Below are 21,704 nucleotides of genomic sequence, written 5' to 3'. Positions count from 1 at the left end.
GTCACAAAGACCACAGGTCTCTCTGAAAGGTCTTGGCTATGGTCAGTGTACAAGTCCTATGGTGGGGGCACTGCGCATGTGCAAGAACCGTGCATGCGCATGTGCAGAATGGGTCGTGCATCTTTGCACGCAGTGTCCCCTAGCCTGACTGGCAGAATAAAGGCGTTTGGTGGCGACAGGGTCAGTTAGTTAAAACAGAGGTGTGTTGGGTTTTGCAGGAGTACAGAGGTCAGTATCTGGGCAGACACATTGATGGACCTCGGCTGCGGAACTGGGATGGAAATCTGAGCAACCAAAATGTTACTCAGATGACCATTGTTCATTCCGAGTGATCAGAGCATCTTTAGGTGCACCAGCAGATCATAGCAGCAGGCAAGAGGCCTCCAGCTGCATGAAAATATTAGCTGTACGGTATTGCACAGCCGCTGCCTGGCAGTTGTGCAATAATTTGCAACACTTATCGGTACAGACAATGCTCAGTTAAAATCAAACTTGATCATATTTAATACTTTGGACACCACAGATTTATTAAGAAACTATCACTAGCCAAATACCACAAATGACCAAATTTCCACATATGAAGAATATCCCAATAATTGGAAAAAAAAACAAAAAACAAACAAGCAGCATTCTGGATTTCAACATAAATTAACGTCTACCCACAACATTTTACAAGAGACCTTGATCAAACTCACACCAAATATCACAATTAATCAAGGAACATCACCAAAGCAGTTCAGCAAAGTTAGTTATCAAACCTGCGGATAAAGAAGGCAACAGTCCTCCTTAATACAGAGGACTATATTAATGAATCCAATAGGATCCTTGATGAAACAACCACATACATACAAACCTTTGAATAGAGATCTCACTGAACAATATCCAAATACACTAAAGAAACTCTTATAAAGACAAAAAAAAACAGTGTATCAATATAACCCATCCAATCATACCTGTTTTCAACCATCTACTCAAGTACATAAGAGCCTCAAAACAACACCCAGCCACTCAATTACATTGGGCATTAACTCAATTGCATCAAATCTGTGTACACAGATACGTTTCACTTTCTACAGCCTTACGTGAAGATACAGAGATCATACATACAAGACACCATGAACATATTGACAACTCTACAAGAAATCTAGATACAGTATAACAGTATTCATTGATGACTGCCTAATTCATACAAAAATAGGATTTTAATACCTGCCGGTAAATCCTTTTCATGAAGTTCATGTGGTATACTGGGTTCTCAATACATTGGGGAAGAAGAGGTCCTCCGCAGGAGACAGGCACATAGAACTCTTTACAGTGGGTGTACTGGCTCCTCCCCTCTACTTCCTCCCCTACATCCTCAGTTAAGGAAAAAATGTGCCCAAGGAGAATAAACGTATGTGAGGTAAGGATATACAGTAACTATATGTGTGTGCGGTGAGATTCATACCAGCACACCCGTAAACATTTATAACTGGTATATAAAACAGTTAACTTGTAGAATACTACAAGCAAACATCACCTAAGTGACAACATAGGAAACAAGCCAAAATACATCACACCTTAAAGTGACAACCAGATGCAGTAGAACTCCGCACAGAGGTGGGTTCCCAGTATACCATATCAACGTCGTGAAAAGGATTTACTGGTAGGTATTAATATCCTATTTTCACTATCATTCGTATGGTATATTGGGTTGTCAATACATTGGGGATGTCCCAAAGCTTCCAGAAAGGGGGGGATACGTGCGTAGACTGCTGCAGCACAGCCTGTCGAAACTGGGTATCCTCTTTGGCCAGGGCCGACCAAGTAGCAGCTCTGCATAATTGCAGAGCCGACACACCGTGACCAGCTGATCTCTTGCCCCAGCCAGTAGTCCGGACGGAAATAATCTGTGCGGCGGCAACCTGTCAAACTCAAGCTTGTAGCCGTGCGAAATAAGACCCCTGACCCATGGACTGAGGCAGGAATCCTCCCACACCTGGATGAAAATCGACAGCTGTGCCCCCACTGCGAGTAGATCTCATGGTGGGTGTAACCCGTCATGCTGAGGGCTTTTGGGGCGCTGTGCCTGAGCTGCGGTCAGAAGGTGCAGAGGACCCAGACTTTCTGAATTTACCATGCGTGCCTCTGTTAGCATTTGAGCCACCTCTCGCCTTAGGGTGAAACTTGCCGGTCTGAAAGGACTGCTGACTCTTGCCTGAAAAGGGCCGTCTGGGCTGGCTAGAGGCAGTTGGGAGAATAGTGGATTTCCCGGCCGTAGCCTTAGAAATCAACTCGTCTAGTTCCTTACCAAACAGGCGTTCTCCCGTGAATGGAAGGTTCTCCACACTACGCTTGGAGTCAGCAACCCACTGACGCAGCCACAGAGCCCTGCGGGTGGAAACCACCATGGCTGAGTTACGCGCATTAATAGTGCCCACCTCCTTTTGTGCATCACAAAGCACCTCAGCTACATCTTGTATGTGACGGAGTGAATCAGCCACCTGGGCCGTGGACATATCGCCCAGCAACCCCTCTTGGATTTGGGTCGCCAAGGTATTAATGGACTTTTCCATCCAGCAACAAGTCTCGGACGCAAAGCTGCCCCACTGGCCGTATACATAGACTTGAGGGTACTGTCTAGTTTTTTTATCCACTGAATCCTTAAGTGTGGAAGTCCCGGGCACTGGGAGTACCATCTTTTTTGACAAACGGGACATGGAAGCATCTACCACTGGAGGCTCCACCCAGGGGCGGATCCAGGATAAAATGACAGGGGGGGCACCATGATAAAAAAGGGTTTGGGTGGGGGAGGGGCGTGTTAGTAGTGCCAGTGTACATGCTAAGAGAGCGGCAGGAGAGGGTGGGAATGGAATTAAAAATAGGCCCTGGCATTTAAAGTACGCAGGCCCACCATGGCGACAAAAGTGAAGGATGTAGTTGTGCGCGCGCCAAAGGCGTGCTCCAGAAAAGGGGGTGTGGCCACTCAACAGGGGGCATGTCCTTGAGTGTAGTGTACAACACCATATACAACTTCTACACATTATGCAACAAAATACTAGACCCCATTATACTTGCCCCTTACACATGATGCCAAATGGAATGAGCCAAAATTGACATAATGCCACATGGATTGAGCCAAAATTCAAATAATGCCACATGGATTGAGCCAAAATTTACATAATAACACACACGGATTGAGCCAAAATTCACATAATGCCAAATGGATTGTGTCAAAATTTACATAATGCTACACGGATTGGAAAAAATTCACATAATGCCACACGGATTGAGCCAAATGCATAAAATGCCATACGGATTGAGCCAAAATTCACATAATGCCACATGGATTGAGCCAAAATTCACATAATGCCACACGGATTGAGCCAAAATTTACATAATGCTACACGGATTGGAAAAAATTCACATAATGCCACACGGATTGAGCCAAAATTCTCATAATGCCACATGGATTGAGCCAAAATTCACATAATGCCATACGGATTAAGCCAAAATTCACATAATGCCACATGGATTGAGCCAGAATTCACATAATGCCACACAGATTAAGCCAAAATTCACAATACACTTCATAAACAGGGATATTGTCCACCAAAGGCGCGCATTAAACATTTACACCATAATGTCCATTACACGTTAAGTTACACGCCATTATGTCCATTATGTGTTATGCCAAACACCATAATGCCTATTAAAAATTATGCTACATAAGTGCTGCTTCTCTACATGCTCATTGCCAAGGGTTCCATGCTCATTGCCAGAGGTTCCATGCTCGTTGCCATGTGGGATTACATGCTCATTGCCAAGGGGGAATACATGCTCGTGGTAAATGGGGGACAGCCGCCGCCAGGCAGAAGTGATAGCCACTGACAGTGGCAGAGCCTGGCTGTATTCAGAGCACTGCAGGTCCCGGCTATTTGAAATAATACCCCTTTCACACCAGAAAATGCATTCCCAGGTTGGCCCCTTTTACACCAGCCTAGTCCCTGCATTTTCTGGTGTGAGGGGGAGAGAAAACCACCCCTCCCCCCTTTAACCAGTTATCTCATTTAACCGGCTATATCTTCGGAACCAACTGACCCATTTACATGAGACAAGTATTATATTGAAGAACTTTTGAGTGGGCTTTGAATGATTTTGGTCCAGTGAAACTGGAACGTTTGGTTCCAGAGTAATCTGCCCTCAAAATCATGAACAGCCATGAAATTACATTTCAAAAATAAAAAAATCGGTTTACACGCAATATCTCTAGAGCCGATTGACCGATTTGGACCAGTCTGGTATCATATTGAAGGCGCAGCGATTTGGAATTGAATGATATCAACCACAAGCTTCTGTAATGCCAGGGCGAGAACTGGCAGCCGTCGGAACCGGGTGGGGGTCGGAATTGACGGGTCCCATATAATCCTATGGGGAAAAAACGTTGCAGGTTTGCAAGGCGATATCTCCGGTTCCCGGGGGGCTAGAGACACGGGGCTGGGCTCGTTGGAAAGCCCTGGTCCTCAGCTACAAAATGAAATGACAGGGGGGGCACGTGCCCGGGTGCCCCCCCCCCCTGAATCCGCCACTGGCTCCACCCACACCCGTCTGCTGGCGGTATCAAAGGGGAAAGTGGACTTGAAGCGTTTGGCTACTTGAAATCTCTTTTCAGGACTTTAAGCCGATTTGAAAGCATCTTCCAAATCAGCCTGCTCAGGGAATACCACATCCTGACTCAGACCCCTGTAACAACAACTGAGACCCCTGCGAACCTGGTTGTGTATCATCCACATCCTCCCCCTCTTCAACAGACTCCTCCTCAGAGTCAGGCTCTACAGCAGCTAAATCATGTTTGCGTGAAAAGCCACCCACTGGAGTGAGAATGTCCACCATTGCAGACAGGACAGATCAATCCTGTTGCACTCTCTGTGTCTGCAGGGTATTTGCAGTCAGCTGAGTGGACACAGATTCCAGCATACTTTTAATGCTGCTTGCCCAGTCAGGTTCCTTAGAGTCCCCCTGTGATCCTCCACACAATTGTGTGGGGATACCACTGAGTTGTGGAGACACCCCCCCTAGTCTGGGGTGACATACAGTGTTCACAAGTGACTTGTGAAGTGGATGCAGGTACAAACTTAGTGCTGCAAATCATGCAGGTTAACTTTCTAACCATCTTAGAAAAGGTATCACCCCAAACACACAGAGCCAGTGTGAAGTGTATAGAAGCTATGTGAAGTCTCTAACACTTATAGCCCAGAAATGCTTAACAAGCAAGTGGGAAAAGGACTCAGAGATATTGGGGAAACCAGCACACCCTTAACCTGAGCTCCCAGATTGAGGAGCTGGTTAGCAGAAATAGATATAAATGCACAGAGTAAATATCTATATAAGTAGGTGCAAGGCTATAAACACTGTAATGAGCGTTTTATAAAATTTCACTTGCTGTCTCTGCTGAAGTTCTCTTCCACCCAGTCTGGAGCTGCCAGCAACTCTGAGGAGTGTCTGCTGCTGTATAATGGTGCCCAAAGCATGCAGAGAGAAGCAGGAACCAGGAAAATGGCGCCAGAGAGCTGTGTCCCCGCTCTGAGTTAAGCCCCGCCCCTTACAGTGGCGCTGGTGCTTTTACTAATCTTTATACTGGCGCTGTTGCTATTCCTAGCAAACACATTAACACCTGCCCTGATGGTCTAGAGGCAGTGTAAAGCATCCAGTGTGGACAGGGGGCTCTGCGGTTCCCGTGCAGGGACACCGCAGTCACGATCATGCCGCATATCAACCAGGGTACCCCACTAGAGGGAACCCCGGGTAACACTCACGGCAGACGTCTTCGGACTGAGCCAGGGGTGTGCAGCAAGCTGGGGGTGTGAAGCGCTACAGCGCAATGCCCGCCGCGACAATCACCCACACAGGACAGTGGTCCTGCAGCAGGGACAGTTCGGTACCTTGAAAGGCCAGCAACTGTAACCCTCCCCTGGCTTCCCACAAAGCAGGGAGCTGTTTAGTACAAAACAGGCTCCCCAAAATAACAAACAAAATTAAAGAAAAAGAAAAACTCTCTTCAGGAGCTCTGTAAGTGCAGCCTCTCCGAGGGCACGTTTTTTCTAAACTGAGAATGTGGAGGAGGAAGTAGAGGGGAGGAGCCAGTACACCCACTGTAAAGAGTTCTATGTGCATGTCTCCTGCGGAGGACCTCTTCTTCCCCAATGTATTGAGAACCCAGTATACCATATGAATGATAGTGAAAACCTAATAGAAGCTAGTAAATGTGAACAGCTGTATTCTATCGATCAGTGGCCAGGACAACTGACTACAGAGTACCCTCATAGATCAACTGTAAATAAACTGCTCACAAGATTCTAAACTACAAGAAACTGAACTCAAAGAACAAATCATTATCTAAAGATTAGAATAGTAGAAGAGACCTACAAGAAAACAGAAGAAACATATAGGATCACACTACTCCATTGGAAGGAAAAACATGATACATGGAAAGAGACCAACAGTTACAAAACCTCACTCATTACCCAATACAATCAAGACACACAACCATTACAAAATATACTGTTGTTATCAGGAACCACCCGAGAGAGAACACGAGAGTACTAAGAACCACTAGTAAATTGAAAATCAAAATTAGCGAACATAGCTGCAACATCAGAAAAGCACTCAACACCCATAATCTCTCCCTTCATATTAAAACACATCATAACCAGAACGGCATAAAATTCAAAAAAGTATACACAATTGGTGAGGAGATTTGGAGAAAACCATTTTTAAAGAAGAACTAAAATCAATCTTCAAAAGATTCACAACACAACAGTTACAAAGAAGTAAAATCAGTCAGTCATTCTGGGATGATGCCCACATACTGTACATTTGCAATGCAGTAACCAGTATGCTATATCATATAGTATTGTTTCACCACTAGATATTAGCCTTCTATCGATGATACTATACAGTTCATACAATTTAGTTCAGTTTAAAAAATTACAATCTGTTCATACAATAATTTAATAAAAACACTTGGGAACCTATAAAATATTAGGAAACTACCTGTTAATACTAGGTTGGCCAATCCTAGGATTGGCAGGATCCTGGAATAAGGCATTAAAATTGCTGGGAGCTTCCAATCCCAGGATTTGCCTGTGCATGCGCAATCTAATGCACAATCAGCGGTGACCATTAAAGTAACACAAAGGACTTTTGGAACATCAGCGCCTTGTCCACATAGATGAGAAGGACCAGCACTTAGCACTTCGTACTCTAAGAGGGCTGCTTCAGGGATGAACCTGTAATCTACCACTGCTATGCGGTGCCAGCACTCTTCAGGGAGAATGCTATTGCTGAATATTTTCTTTGCAGACCAGTGATGAGAGAGATTGCCAAAGGATCTCTTTCACTGCTGTCTGTACAGGGATCAACACTATGCATGTAGTCAGTAGTCTCTACTTAATATCAATTATAGTGACTACTATTCTCATTGGGGGGCATATGTACTAAGCCTTGGATGGAGATACAGTGGAATGAGAAAAGAAAACGGCCAATCAGATCCTAACTGCCATGTTAAAGGCTGGGTTTGAATAGTGACAGTTCGGAGTTGCTTGGCTGGTACTTTATCAGTGTCCAAGGCTTAGAACATCTGCCCCATGATGCATATATACAGTATTTGTGTATATTTCAGTACAACTCTACTTATTCAGGGACTATTTCATGTAACGGTTATACAGATGACGGTGCACAAAGTGAGTTCCAGTCATTTATAAAACGTTTGCTATCTTAAGCACACGTCTAAATCGGTTGTGATGGGCAGCAAGAATACAGTACTTTCTTAAACTGGGCACATACTACACATCAGAATGGATGATATAATGTACCGACACAGATTAGTATGATATATCGCCCATATCACATAGTGGGCCCAATGCAAGTGTGGCTACATGAAGGGATTGACGGTCTACAGTCACGGGAGCGGCAACTACAGTAGTTTTGTGGGTGTGCCAAAGCCACTATCTCAATCTTCCAATGTAGAATTCCAGGCCTTGGCAATGGAGCTCAGCGGTTAGGATTAAATATGTAAATGGTGTAACATGCGGTGTCTACTTATACCAGACGCCTCCTGCGACATTAACATGTCCAAGCATCACTGCTGCTTAGGAGCAGCACCCACATATAATACAACCTTATCGAAATCTCCCCTAGTGTGTACCCACGACTGCACATACATGGCAATCTTCTGTGCACATCAGATGGTCTGATCCTGCAGACAACGGCATGCTGTTAAATGCTGGATGTAACAATATATTAATCCAACATATAATATGTTATGCAGATGGTGCAGCCACATGATATATCAGCACACCGTATCTGGCTGATGCTGTATAACACAATCGCTTAGTGATATAACCAGTAGCGGCTCCAGAGGAGGGGCTGCAGCACTGTTTAAAATCCAAATAGGGGAACCATACCAACTGCCATTCAGAAAGGAGTCACTGGCAGTTGGTGCAGCCCCCAATTGAATTTTAAACTCTGCTGCAGCCCCACCTCTGGAGCCACCATTGAATATACTGTAACCAATACATAGCTTCAATATATCTATACTATATTAAAATATGGTCATAAAAGTGGAAAGCGACAAACAATGGAACGTTCAAATGTAGCCACGCTCATTAGAACCATTTCATGGCACAGGTGGGACATGCGCGGTGAAACACGTGCACCCGTTGCCACGATTGTGTGTCGACATCACACCCGTGGCTCATTGAAAATACATTAGCCATCGCACAATAAGTGTGGCTACATCTGTAGTTTATGTGCAAAAACAGATACTGTAGGACTGGGGTTGCCAATTCTGTCCTCAAGATCTACCGACAGTTCATGTTTTTTTTTTTTTAGGCAACCTGTGGATCTATAGTAGGAATCAATGCAGCATGTTTGAAAATGTGACAGTTAGTAATGACTGCAGCTGTGCACCAGCTAGGTGCTCTGGGGAATGTGACAGTTATGGTGCCCATACACGGTGCGATGATCGCACAAGTTATGGGCTGGATCGCATCACAAAGCATGCGTTTTGCATGTGATATGCGTGCGATGTGAGGACAGTACAAAAAGTTTGTGCAGCACATACTTTTTGTACTGTGCGATGAGATGCCCGCGGGAGTGCGCATCGCACTGTGAAAACGCAACGTGTATGGGCATCTTAAGTAATGACTACAGCTGTGCACCAGCTAGGTGCTCTGGGGAATGTGACAGTTAGTAATGACTGCAGCTGTGCACCAGCTAGGGGCTCTGGGGAATGTGAGAGTTATGGTGCCCATACACGGTGCGATGATCGCACAAGTTATGGGCTGGATCGCATCACAAAGCATGCGTTTTGCATGTGATATGCGTGCGATGTGAGGACAGTACAAAAAGTTTGTGCAGCACATACTTTTTGTACTGTGCGATGAGATGCCCGCGGGAGTGCGCATCGCACTGTGAAAACGCAACGTGTATGGGCATCTTAAGTAATGACTACAGCTGTGCACCAGCTAGGTGCTCTGGAGAATGTGATAGTTAGTAATGACTACAGCTGTGCACCAGCAAGGTGATCTGGAAAACATGGACAGTTGGTAGATCTCAAGGACTGGTTTGGCCGCCCCTGCTCTAGGATCTATCAAAGAAAAACCCATTCTAAAGCACAAACTACTAACAGATTGCAGAGCAAATCTTAGCTCTGTAAAGAGAATACATCCCAAGAAAACACACTGCCTCCCTCCTGTTTATAAGACCCTCAGTGACATTGTATGACAGGTCAGGACCATACCTCTTCTCCTCTGTAACCCCTCCAGAGCTCCTGTCTTCTTCAGCTTGTTTCTGGCACTGAGAAGCTGATTGCTGTCAAATAATTGTGACAAAGGGACAGTTCCAGATATCTGCGTTGCAGAGTCCTCGGTCTCCTTCTTCACATGAATAACTCGGATTTCTAAAGGATCTGCTTCCTCTTTAGGAAGTGGTGGAGGTGGTGGCGGTGGAAGGGGTGGAGGTGGTGGCGGAGAGGACATGGGCAGGGAATGGGGTTGGACAGCTTGAATTTCAAGTTTTTCATGAGAAAAAGTGGTGAGTGAACTCGTTTTTGGAAGTTCAGATGTAACTACATCACATGATCGTGAATTATTCTCAAGTTGCATTAGGCCTTCAAGCTTATGACCCTCCAACATCTGCAACTTCCCCTGCGTTTCCACATCGTGTAACCGCTTTGTCTGCATATTAAAAGGTTCACCAATGCTGGGGGCAATTCTTGCTGTGGTTTTCCTTCTGCCGTCAGTCATACGCAATCTTGTAGATTTTAGTATCACTTGCCCTGGATGCCGCTAAACAGAAACAAAATGTAAGCGTACCTGATTCCGCACAACATGTAATGTATTGATTCATCATAAAAACTAAAAGGGTGATTCATATTGGTTTGCAAAAGTACATTTGGTTTGCTAATGGACAAAACCACGTGCACTGCAGGTCTGCCTGATGTAACATGTGCAGAGAGAGTTAGATTTGGGTGGGGTGTGTACATTAAATTGATATCTGTATTGCAGTGTAAAAATAAAGGAGCCAGTATTTACCCTGCACAGCAACAAAATAACTCATCCAAATCTAACTCTCTGCACATGTTACATCAGCCATCAACCAGCCTGAATCACCCCCTGAGTTTCAAAATTAAATTCAGCAGTTCTCAAAACTATTTTGACAAGTATTGGGAGAAGTCACATTCTACTATATCTGGTTTGTACAACATACAGCTCACCAAATATAGCTGAACAACAGCTACCAGCAAGCAATTAGACAAACCTGCTTGAATGTGCGCAGTCTATCCAAGGTCTTCTGTCGCTCCTGACTAAACCAAGTGCTTTTTCGATCTTCTTCATCCTGTAGCTTCTCTTGATTCTAAAAGGTAAAAAAATATATAAGACTTTATTATCACATCCCATCCTCCTTACCACTCCCAATCAAAAACCAATAGAAGCGCTGCATTCAAACATCTTTTGGCACCTTTTTTAAAAGAAAGTTTAGATTTCAAGCTACAATGAAGGAGGTCACAGGAGTTGGTGTTGGCGGAAGTGCATTTGTGAATGCACACAGCATGTTGATGTGGATGAGTTACAGGGACAGAAGCTCACAAAGAGGTTTTGGGTATGGACTCACTAAACTGGACAGCTGAAGAAAAAAAAAACATGTTTGTCTAATCTCCATTTCGGCGGTAACATTTGGATGGTAGGGTCGGAATCTGGCATAAACATAACTCTATAGATCCCTTCTGTACGGTTTTAACGGTTCAGACTGGTGGTGGCATAACAGTGTGGGAAAGGTTTCCTTGGAACACATTGGGGAGAATTCAACTGAGATTTGGAAATCAGGTATGTGGGGCTCCTGTAACTGTTTCCATGGACTCATGTTGTTTATGCCCAATTCTGACCCTACAGTACCTTTTACATGTCACAGAAGAAATAACTCTGTCTGTTTTCAAGCAACCCCAGAGCAAGTCTGATCTTTTACTATCGGTCAATATGCATTAGGTCGACATGGACATTAGTTTAACACAAGCAAAGGTCAATATGGTGATGCACGACACATAGAAAAGTCGACATGCATTTACCATCCATGGGGACTATGACTGGAAACAGTAAGAGAGTACCGAAGGTAGTAGAGTGGGGCAACTGGACCAAAAATACCCGACACACTAATTGGGGGTCCACTTGCTCAAATGTACAAATTGACAATTCAGACTATGTACACAATAGGTCACCCAACATACAAATATAACACAACACATGCAAAAAGGTAACAATCAGTAAGAGCGCTCACTAATACTTATAGGAAGTGGCTGTCTTTCCTTTGGGATCAGTTCCCACAAAGGACACAAGTTGTAGACTTTTGAGACAAACTGTCAGGTAGAAATCTACTTTTTTTGCAATATAAAAAGGTTAATTTCATTACACACGGCAAAAAAGCCTGAGCTCACGGTGAGCTCAGTTCAGGTGCAGTCATGTTTGGCTACCCTGCTAAACTCTTTCCTTACTGCCACAAGCTACTGTAGGCACCTCCATTCATGTTTTTATTTCTACTGTTACTGTATGCTGCAGTATGCCCTCAAGCTGCACTGAACACTAAAATGCCTAATTGGAAAGTGGTAAAGAAACCTTCCTTTGCGGAAGAGATGCTCACAGAGCATGTCACATAGTGATACAACAGCACACAACCAGCATAATAAAAATGTTAGTTTTTGGTACGGTAAACATTTTATCTAAATGGGGCACACAGTATTGGGGAGGCATGGTGGGGCATGAGGCTGAGAGACTCAGTTGGGCATCATTATACACATCAGCACACACACATTTACAGTGTAATTACACCTTCACTGTACGACTGGGTTACATGGATGGCACAATTTCAGCAATAATTAGTGTGGCTATATCTGTATCAGCCATTCAATTGCACAGCCAATATAAATGAACAGCAGATACAATAGTCTGGTGTGTACAAAGCATTAGGAGGACTGGTAGATAGAGTTTGGGAAATCCTGGAATATAGATTAAGGTATTGCTTGTTTAAATAAAGCAGGTGACACGAGAGCCCTAAAGCAGCTGCCTGATAGAAGTTCTGATGTCTGGGTTGTTCGGATATTTGCATCAGTTAAGGGGACCATCTACAACTTGCTCCACCTATTAGTTTGAGTGACTGAACACGCACATTACCATACCATGCTCTATTACCAGCATGCATATATACAGACACACACATCTCAATAAACAACAAATAATTGATGCCTGTCCCCTCACATTATATATTACTATGAATTGTGCAAACAATCAGCACTAGAACTCACCACTTGCGCAGAGTGCTGCATGCTGTCATCCTCATCACCATGAAGATGTGGCTGTACCTTTTCCCTGTGCTTAGCAATACAGATTTCCTTAAAAAAAATAGAAAAAAACGGTACTTGTGAGTTATCCGGGCTGCCGATTTCTAAATCGGGTCGGATCGGGCACATCGCATCGCATCGCATGCGACCATCGGATGCGATGCGATGCGATGACCCGATTTTTCCATAGGAATCAATGTTAAAATGGACTGAGTCCATTTTAACATGGAATTCAATGGGAAAAAGGGGTCCTTTTCATACCCCTACTATCCAAGTGGGCATGGAGTTGGATATAAACCTGTGGCGAGCGTAGCGAGCCACCGAGCCCGAAGCGTGGCGAGCGTAGCGAGCCCCGCGAGGGGACACATAATACCGTTCGCTCGCCACGCTTCGGGCTCGGTGGCTCGCTACGCTCGCCACAGGTTTATATCCAACTCCATGCCCACTTGGATAGTAGGGGTATGAAAAGGACCCCTTTTTCCCATTAAATTCCATGTTAAAATGGACTCAGTCCATTTTAACATTGATTCCTATGGAAAAATCGGGTCATCGCATCCGATGATCGCATGCGATGCGATGCGATATCGCATCGCATCGCATCTGATTGTATGCCTTAACTTAAGGCATACAATCAAAAAATCGGCAGCCCAGATAACTCACAAGTACCAAAAAAACATTTGTGAAAATCTATTATATATCATCTAGTTATCTGGTTTTTCCAGAATAAAGTGATGGGAACAGTGAGCGATATATGCGATTAGTAACATGTCAAGTTACGATTTTTAACTAGTAAAGTACATCTAAGTAAATCGCACAGGGGAGCGATGTTTTTAGCGACTGAACATGCGCATTTACACGCACATGCAGCTGCTTGGTGCAAGCAGGCACAGCGAATTGCTTATTTGCCGTCCCGTTCCCACCTAGCAGTGCGGGTCAGGGTTTCAAAGGCGTTTCCAATGAAACCGCTGGGCGTTCCCATGGAAATTTAGTGATGATGCAGATGCCAGGGACGGGAAGCAGATGTTACCGGAAGGCAGCTGCCCGCCCTCTTCCCGTACAGGGAACGCACAAACCTAAGACAACAGAGTGTCTTAGATTTGCGTGCACCTTAGAAATCATTCGGTGGTCGGCAACAATCAAATGATTTCATCCCCCCATGCATGCTGAGAATGTATGTTTATTAGGACGGAGTGAAAAAACTGAAATTGAGAAATTCTAAATCGTCCAGTGTGGGAAAGTTGTGACTTGACCTGATTAAGAAACGTGCAAAAGCTTTTTGATCTGAGTCAACATCTTCTGTTCTGGCAAGAGGCCTAAAGTTTCACTTTTTTGGTGAAAATGACGAAAACTATGAAGATGCTCCGATCTAGTTAAAATTATGTCAGAGGTCTTAGAGTGGTTTATTAATATACTTTAGCTTAGTAAAAAAATAGTACGAATTGTCTTAGTGCAAAGTGACTGACTTTGGCGGGAGAAAAAACTCCCTGATAAATGACCCATTTTCATGGTTTCAATTGTAAATGTGGTGTTTTCTCTGGAACATGTATTTTTTTTGTGGGGGGGGGGGGGGGGGGGGGGATGCTCTGTAAACCACATTTAAAGCTGAGAATTTCACAGCTTTGCGTGTGGACATGAAGAAGGTCCTAAGGCCTAAGAGTATCATTAGCTGGAGGCCCAGCTGGTATTTGTCTCATGCTCTGAATTGCACACAGGATAAGTGGCTAAACAATGGCTTAACTACTGTTCTCAACCTTTTACATCGAGCGGCATCAGTTTAAATACATGCATCGTGGTTACCTAAACTAGAGACAATTACACAAGTCTGGTATCAATAAAAAAAAAGGGAACACATTTAAGGAATAAAATAAAGTATTAATAACAGAATACTAATAATAATTTTATGACCTCCCAAGTTTGCCTGTATTAGTACATAAGCACAGAATCTAAAGATGCCAGCCTATGCCACCGTAGTATAAAATCACCAAACCCTCTCTCGGAATACCAGCCTGTGCCATCATAGCAGAAAACCACCAGGACCCCTCTTGTTCAAATAACACCAGTCAGTGCCCCCACTTACTGCACACCCACAATAGCCTCTGTTCAGCAAGGCTTTCTACATTTGTGCGCAGTTAAACAGAAAACCTGCAGCAGACACTTCCACGCGACAAGTGAATGGGGATGTGTACGATGCTATTTTCTAAAAGATGTTACCAGTTCCAATGATTTCAAATTTCATGGTAATCAAATCCTATGTGCTACCCTTATGTATATATGACCTAAGAAATATTGTAACACTTTAATAGTAAGACTTTGGAAAGGGATAAATAAATGTAATACACGCATAAAAAAATAAAAAACCTGTGTCAGTAACACAAACAAGTTTAAATAACATACACAGCACCTGGAAAGTATTCATAGCTCTTTACTTTTTCCACATTTTGTTTTGGTACAGCCTTATTCCAAAATGGAAGAAAAATAATTTTCCCCCTCAAAATTCTACACACAATACCCCATAACAACATCAACATGAACATTTTGGGGATATTTTTGAAAATGTATGAAAAATAAAAACAGAAATCACGTGTACAGAAGTATTCACAGCCTTTGGCTCAATACTTTGCCAGAAATTACAGCCTCAAGTCTTTTTGCCATCTCAGGTCTTTTTGAATATGAAGCCACACGCTTGGCACACCTATCTTTGGGCAGTTTCACCCATTCCTCTTTGCAGCACCTCGCAAGCTCCATCAGGTTGGATGGGAAGAAATCGGTGCACAACCATATTCAGATCCCTCCAGAGATGTTCAATGAAGCACATTCATAGAGCTGTCCTGAAGCCACTCCGTTGATATCTTGGCTGTGTGCTTAGGGTCGTGGCCCTGAACTGTTGCCCCAGTCCAGGATATATCTGTACATTGCTGCATACATCTTTCCCTCTATCCGGACTAGTCTCCCAATTCCTGCTACTGAAGAAAAACATCCCCACAGCACGATGCTGCCACCACCATGCTGTACTTTAGGGATGGTATTGGCCTTGGTGATGAGCCTGGTTTCCTCCAAATATGATGCCTGGCATTCACACCACAGAGTTCAAAATTTGTCTCCTCAGACCAGAGAATTTTTTTTCTCTTGGTCTGGGTTCAGGTGCATTTTGATAAACTCCAGGAGGGCTGCCATGTGCCACTCTACCATACAAGCCTGATTTGTGGATTGCTGCAGAGATGGTTGTCCTTCTGGATGGTTCTCCTCTCTCCACAGAGGAATGCTGTAGCTCTGACAGAGTGACCATCAGGTTCTTGGTTACCTCCCTGACCAGGACCCTCACCACTCAATCACCCAGGTTTAGAAAGTGTCCCACTGGTTCTGAACATCCTCCATTTATGGATGATGGAGGCCACTGTGCTCATTCGGACCTTCAAAGCACATATATTTCTGTACTCTTCCCCAGATTTGTGCCTTGAGACAATCCAGTCTCTGAGGTCAACAGACAATTCCTTTGACATGCACTGACAAGTGTGGGACCTTATATAGACAGGTGTGCGCCTTTCCAAATTAGGTCCAATTAACTAAATTTACAGCACCACAGGTGGACTCAAATTAAGCTGTAGGAATATCTCAAGGGGAGTGGTTCTAAATCCCGGCGGTTGGAATCCCGGCATTCAAAATCCCGACCGCCGAAATCCCGACAAGGGGGGGGGACGACACACGAGGATCACTACGCAGTGGGCCCGGTGCCTCGCTACGCACGGCACACTATTTTATTCTCCCTCTATGGGTGTTGTGGACACCCACAGAGGAAGAAAGTCTCGGGATTTTGGCGTCGGGATTTTGAACGCCGGGATTGTAACTGCATACCATCTCAAGGATGATCAGTGGAAACTGGATGCAAGTGACCTCAATTTTGAGCTTCATGGCAAAGACTGAAGACTTATGTACATGTGATTTCTTTGTTTTCTATTTTTAATTAATAAGCAAAAATCTCCCAAATACATTTTTTTTTTTACATTGTCATTATGGAGTATTGGGTTTAGAATTTTGAGGGGGGAAAAATGTATTTATTCAAATTTGGAACAAGACTGTAACATAACAAAATGCTGAAAAAATTAAGAACTGTGAATTATTCCTGGATGCACTGTACAGAGGATTCACCTGGCTCATACCATGTCCTGCAGGTGGTGTGTGCAAATAGTGTGTCATGGCCAACATTCATAATACTAATGAAAGGCCACGGTTTACACCTGGCCACCAGAAGTGTCCTGCCAAGCATATGCGGATGTCATGCCAAGCTAACTTGGACCCTTTAGAGAACCCTATCCTATGCAAGATGTATTATAGCGCCACATATCATGCCGCTGTATCATATCCTGCTTTCACCGGCAGAGAAGCAGCATACTGACGCAATGTGGCCTCTCTTCATGGATGGCTCCACTGGGCATGGGAGATCTCGTGTGCAACCCAGAGCTGGCAGCCGCAACAGACAGGGGCAGAGCTGTCCCTGCTGTGGTGATGTAACAACAATATCAGCTACTATCAAAATAGATGGCTGCGGGTATCAGAACGGCCAGTGCAATCTCAAACAATGCCCAACACATCGGCTCACTACATAAAAGTATCGATAATGACAGATGCACACGGCCCTTATGTCAATTGCCACACATCACCTCATTAGGCAAAAGCTTTGTGGTGTGTTTCTGAACTTCCCTTTATACCAAATATTGACCATCACAAATAGGTTGGCCAATCATGGGATCGGAATCTGCGGGATCCCGGGATTTGGCCCCTAAAATGCCCCGGGATTGGAGTTTCCAATCCTGGGATTTCGGGATTAGACTGCGCATGCACAGTCTAATGCCGGGCAGCGTCTGAGCTTGTGCTCAGACGCTGCCCGGCTTCTCCCATCCCTGGCAGTGCAGCTCTGCGCTGTGTGATGAGGTCAGAGGTCACGCTGCGCAGGCCACACAGCCCCTCCACAGCCCTGTCCTGGGTGTTGCCCTCCTGTCTGATCAGCCCGCCGTCCCACCCTGACTGCATCACCAGCCGTGCTCCCGGCTACAGCCTTCACTGCCCGCCCACTTGCCCGGCGGCTCCACTGCCCACCCAACTGCCCGGCCGCACCGCACATGTAAGTAAATATGTGGGGCAGTTTTTTTTTATTGGGGAACCCAATCCTGGGAATCCTGGGATTGGGCATTTTTCAATCCCGAATTCCGGGATTGAAAAAAAATGCCCCGGATTTGGCATCCCTAATCACAAACTGTTTGCACACACCACCAACAGGACATGGTATGAGCCCTGTGAATCCTCTATGTGTTATTTTAACTTGTGTTACTGACAGAACTTTGACAGGTTTTATGTGTCTAACTAGAATATTCCAAAATGCCTTGGGTAATATTAGACATAATGGTAGCACAAAGTATTTGATTACCATTAAATGATAAATTACGGGAACTAGCAACATCTTTCAGAAATAAGCGCTGTACAAATCCACATACCTTGTGCAGCAAGTCCCTTTAATATAAGAGAACACACGCAGGGAGTGTACTCAGCATCCTGGGCACAGCAGAGCAGAGGGTGGGTGCCTGCCCATGCAGTAAGAACCGTACCTTTTTGTTTCTGAGGTAGGCTTTCTTGGCTGAAATTCGGCCACGTTTTGCTTCAAGTTGCCGAACCTTTAGTTGAAGTTTATGCAGCTCTTCCCTCTGTAAGTGGATGGAGGCTGCCATGTTTTCAGTTGCGAGCATTGCCTCCATACTTTCATATGTATCATAGTAAACCACTTCTTCTCTTTTCTCTAGTAGGGAAACAAAATTTAGGGGGGAAAAAAAGTGAGGCTAAATGGTGCAACATATCTCTATTCCCGAGAAATCATTTCGCTCATTTGCCCTCACCACACTTGTAAGATCTAATGCTGTGTACACACGGGGGAGATATATTGCTAGCAATATATTGCTAGCAATATATTGCTGAGAAATATATTGCTCAGTGTACTTGCAATATATCTCAGCAATATATTGCTCAGTGTCCAGTTTTTCAGAGGGACCAGCAATTTTCCCTGAAAATTGCTAGCAATTTTGACTAGATTTTTTTTACCCTCTATTTAAATTCATTTATGATTGACATGGGTTGTGGGAAGTCCTTCTGGAAGGGAATAAAAGTGTATATGGTGTATATACAGATGTAGCAGGGGTCATCTTTGTAGGGGCAGGATAATCTAGCGGCAGCAGCTAATGCATTCCAGCACTGTCCTGTCTGGGTCACTTTTCTCAAACGAGTGACATACTATTGGTGTGGGGCAGCATGGTAATGCTCATGCTGCCCACCGATGGTGCAAATCACCATCGATGGGCAGCATGAACATAATCATGCTGCCCGACACCAATGCCCCCTTCATTTTAAATGTGGTCACATACTATTGGTGTGGGGCGCATGGTAATGCTCATGCTGCCCACCGATGGTGCAAATCACCATCGATGGGCAGCATGAACATAATCATGCTGCCCGACACCAATGGCCTCTACTACAGCCTATGCACTTACTGGATAGTGCAGCTGTGCAGTACTAGTGTGCTGACACAATGGGGGGAGCTGCTGCTGTGTGCGCGGGAAGAGAACGGAGCAAGAAGCAGGGGCTGGCTCTGTGACAAGGCGGGTGGGCGGTGACTGACAAGGCGGGTGGGCTGGTCTCGGTCGGTGCAGGAGGCTAGTGTCGCTGGTGCACAGTGCTTTGTGCACCAGCGACCTGCAATTTTTAGGCAGAATCGGAGGAGCAAGCTCCTGCGACCAGCGACCATGAAGGGCTGGCCGCGGGAGCGCGCTCCCAGCCATTTATCGCTGGCTGCACATTAAATCACTGCCAATATGGTGGCTGAGCGACCATTTTGCCAGCGATTTCATGCATAATTGCAGCCGTGTGTACACAGCATAAGTGACACTTTTGCTATCTGTAGTTCTCAGCAGTTGCAAAACCTCAGGTTCCAGGACACCCAGTACCCAGAATAGTCTTTCAGATAAGTTATTAAACATTTCAGTCCCTCTCATCACCAAATTTCTGATTTCTATAAATCCTCCCTTTAAAAACTACAATGCTGCCAAAAAATTTCTTCAGCAGAGACACAGAAATATATTTTACTGACGCAAAATCAACCTTGAAAAAAAGGACAGCATCAATCCTTTAATTACAATATTTCCCATATTTTGCTTTTTCTTGGTCGCCTATGGGACTGACCTAAATACAGTACGGTGAATTTGCACAACTGCCATTTTGCAGACACGGCTTTTGTTTCCACTGTATTTGGAACGTCTTTGATCAACAAATCATGCAATATCCCCCCTGGTGTGAAGCTCTGTTTCAGCAGTCATGAAATGTACTTACAAACAAGATGATAGACACAAAGTGAGAATGCCTCACAGCTTTCGAGACTAGCCTTTATAATAAGTACACATTGTTATGTTGGAATCTTATGAACAAGATGCTTGCAAAAACTTATTTGGTCTAACCTTTATAATAAGTACGAATTTTTTTTTTGTAAATCATTTGTCACAACACTCGAATGCTGTGCAAATCAGGGCTCGACAATTTATTTTTATTTTTTTAATCTAGGAGCCAGGATGAAAGTGTAAGCCAGAAAAATTAAAAATAGGGACAGTGTGCACCAAAGAGTTACACCATAATGCCTAGTACACATGTCACACACCCATTACATATTACACCACATGCCACAATGCCCATTACACATTATGCCACATGCCATAATACCTATTGCATATTATACCACACGCCATAATGCCCATTAAACGGTGTACCACTGTAATGCCCATTACTTGCTTGATACCAGGGGCAGATCCAGAAAAAAAGACGAGTGCACAACTCACCCGGCTGCCGCTGTATCAAGCAGGTCCGCGGCACGACTTTTTCAAAAGTCAAGGTGGCTCGCGAGCCAATCAGGAGCTACAAATGCAGCTCCGTGCTCGAGTCCACGCCGCGGACCTGCTCTGATGGCAACTGGCTGAGTTGTTCACCGCCCTGCTGGCTGCATGTTATATCTAACGGTATAATCCAACGCGGGGGACGCTGCGGTCATTAATTCAAGCCACCACTCTGCCCGGGGAGTTCTGATTCCTGGGACATCTGGTCTCCAGGAAGCAGAATCACCTGGCCCCCAGGTATTTTCGAGCCCTGGTGTAAATTAAATGATAACCAGTCATGACACTGAGCATAATTCAAAGGTGTATGCAACCAATGGTTTATGTACATGCCTGATGTCTGTGATCTGCGCATGTGATGACCATGACCCTTTAAACCACCTGTGGTAGAAGAACCGGTAAAGTGATAAACTGTAGTTATGTTTGGCCTAGGTTTCTGGCCTGTGTATTTTAAACACAGGAAATGTTGGTTTTGCTAACAGGTTTAATTACAGGTTTGAGTTTAAGTAAAACTCATAAAATGGGTCCTGAGGGTATGGATGTGAGAGAAGGGAGGGCTCCATCCACAAGGATCATTTCAGGTCTTTAGGTCTTCAGCCTGAGAGCAGGCTAATTAGTACCTGCACCTGTAGAAGGCTGACAGAAGATGTGGCAGTGCTTGGGTTTAGGTTCCCGATGTCACTACCAGGGAAAAAAGGCAGCAGGTCTGTTATGAGACATTGGGGTATATTCAATGCCAGGGCGAGCTGTGCCAGCGAGCAGTTCTGCCTGCTCGCTGTTACAGCTTGCCCTGTCAGTATTCAATTGACTCCCCTCGCTGTTTGGGGGGAATCCTCGCCGTCCTGTGACCGCGAGGAAATCCCCCTGGAACATAGAATAGGGTGAGCGGCCGGCGAGGGGGGTTAAACAGCGAG

At 44.7% G+C, this 21,704-nt stretch overlaps 1 protein-coding gene across 1 annotated transcript in view; it reads right to left on the bottom strand.

The window, feature by feature from the left end:
- Positions 1-21,704, bottom strand: part of JMY (junction mediating and regulatory protein, p53 cofactor) — a 98,111-nt gene that overhangs the window by 9,735 nt on the left and 66,672 nt on the right. The window contains exons 6-9 of the mRNA XM_083152285.1: positions 18,472-18,659; positions 12,836-12,922; positions 10,801-10,896; positions 9,782-10,328 (exon numbers count right to left, since the gene is read on the bottom strand). Of these exons, the coding sequence (XP_083008411.1) occupies positions 9,782-10,328; positions 10,801-10,896; positions 12,836-12,922; positions 18,472-18,659 (918 nt within the window). The remainder of the gene's footprint in view (positions 1-9,781; positions 10,329-10,800; positions 10,897-12,835; positions 12,923-18,471; positions 18,660-21,704) is intronic.

The sequence above is a fragment of the Crinia signifera genome, chromosome 1, assembly GCF_055691185.1.
Source record: "Crinia signifera chromosome 1, ASM5569118v1, whole genome shotgun sequence".
Lineage (NCBI taxonomy): Eukaryota > Metazoa > Chordata > Amphibia > Anura > Myobatrachidae > Crinia > Crinia signifera.
Note: the sequence above shows the minus strand (reverse complement) of the source record. Positions and strands in the feature narration are given on the sequence as shown.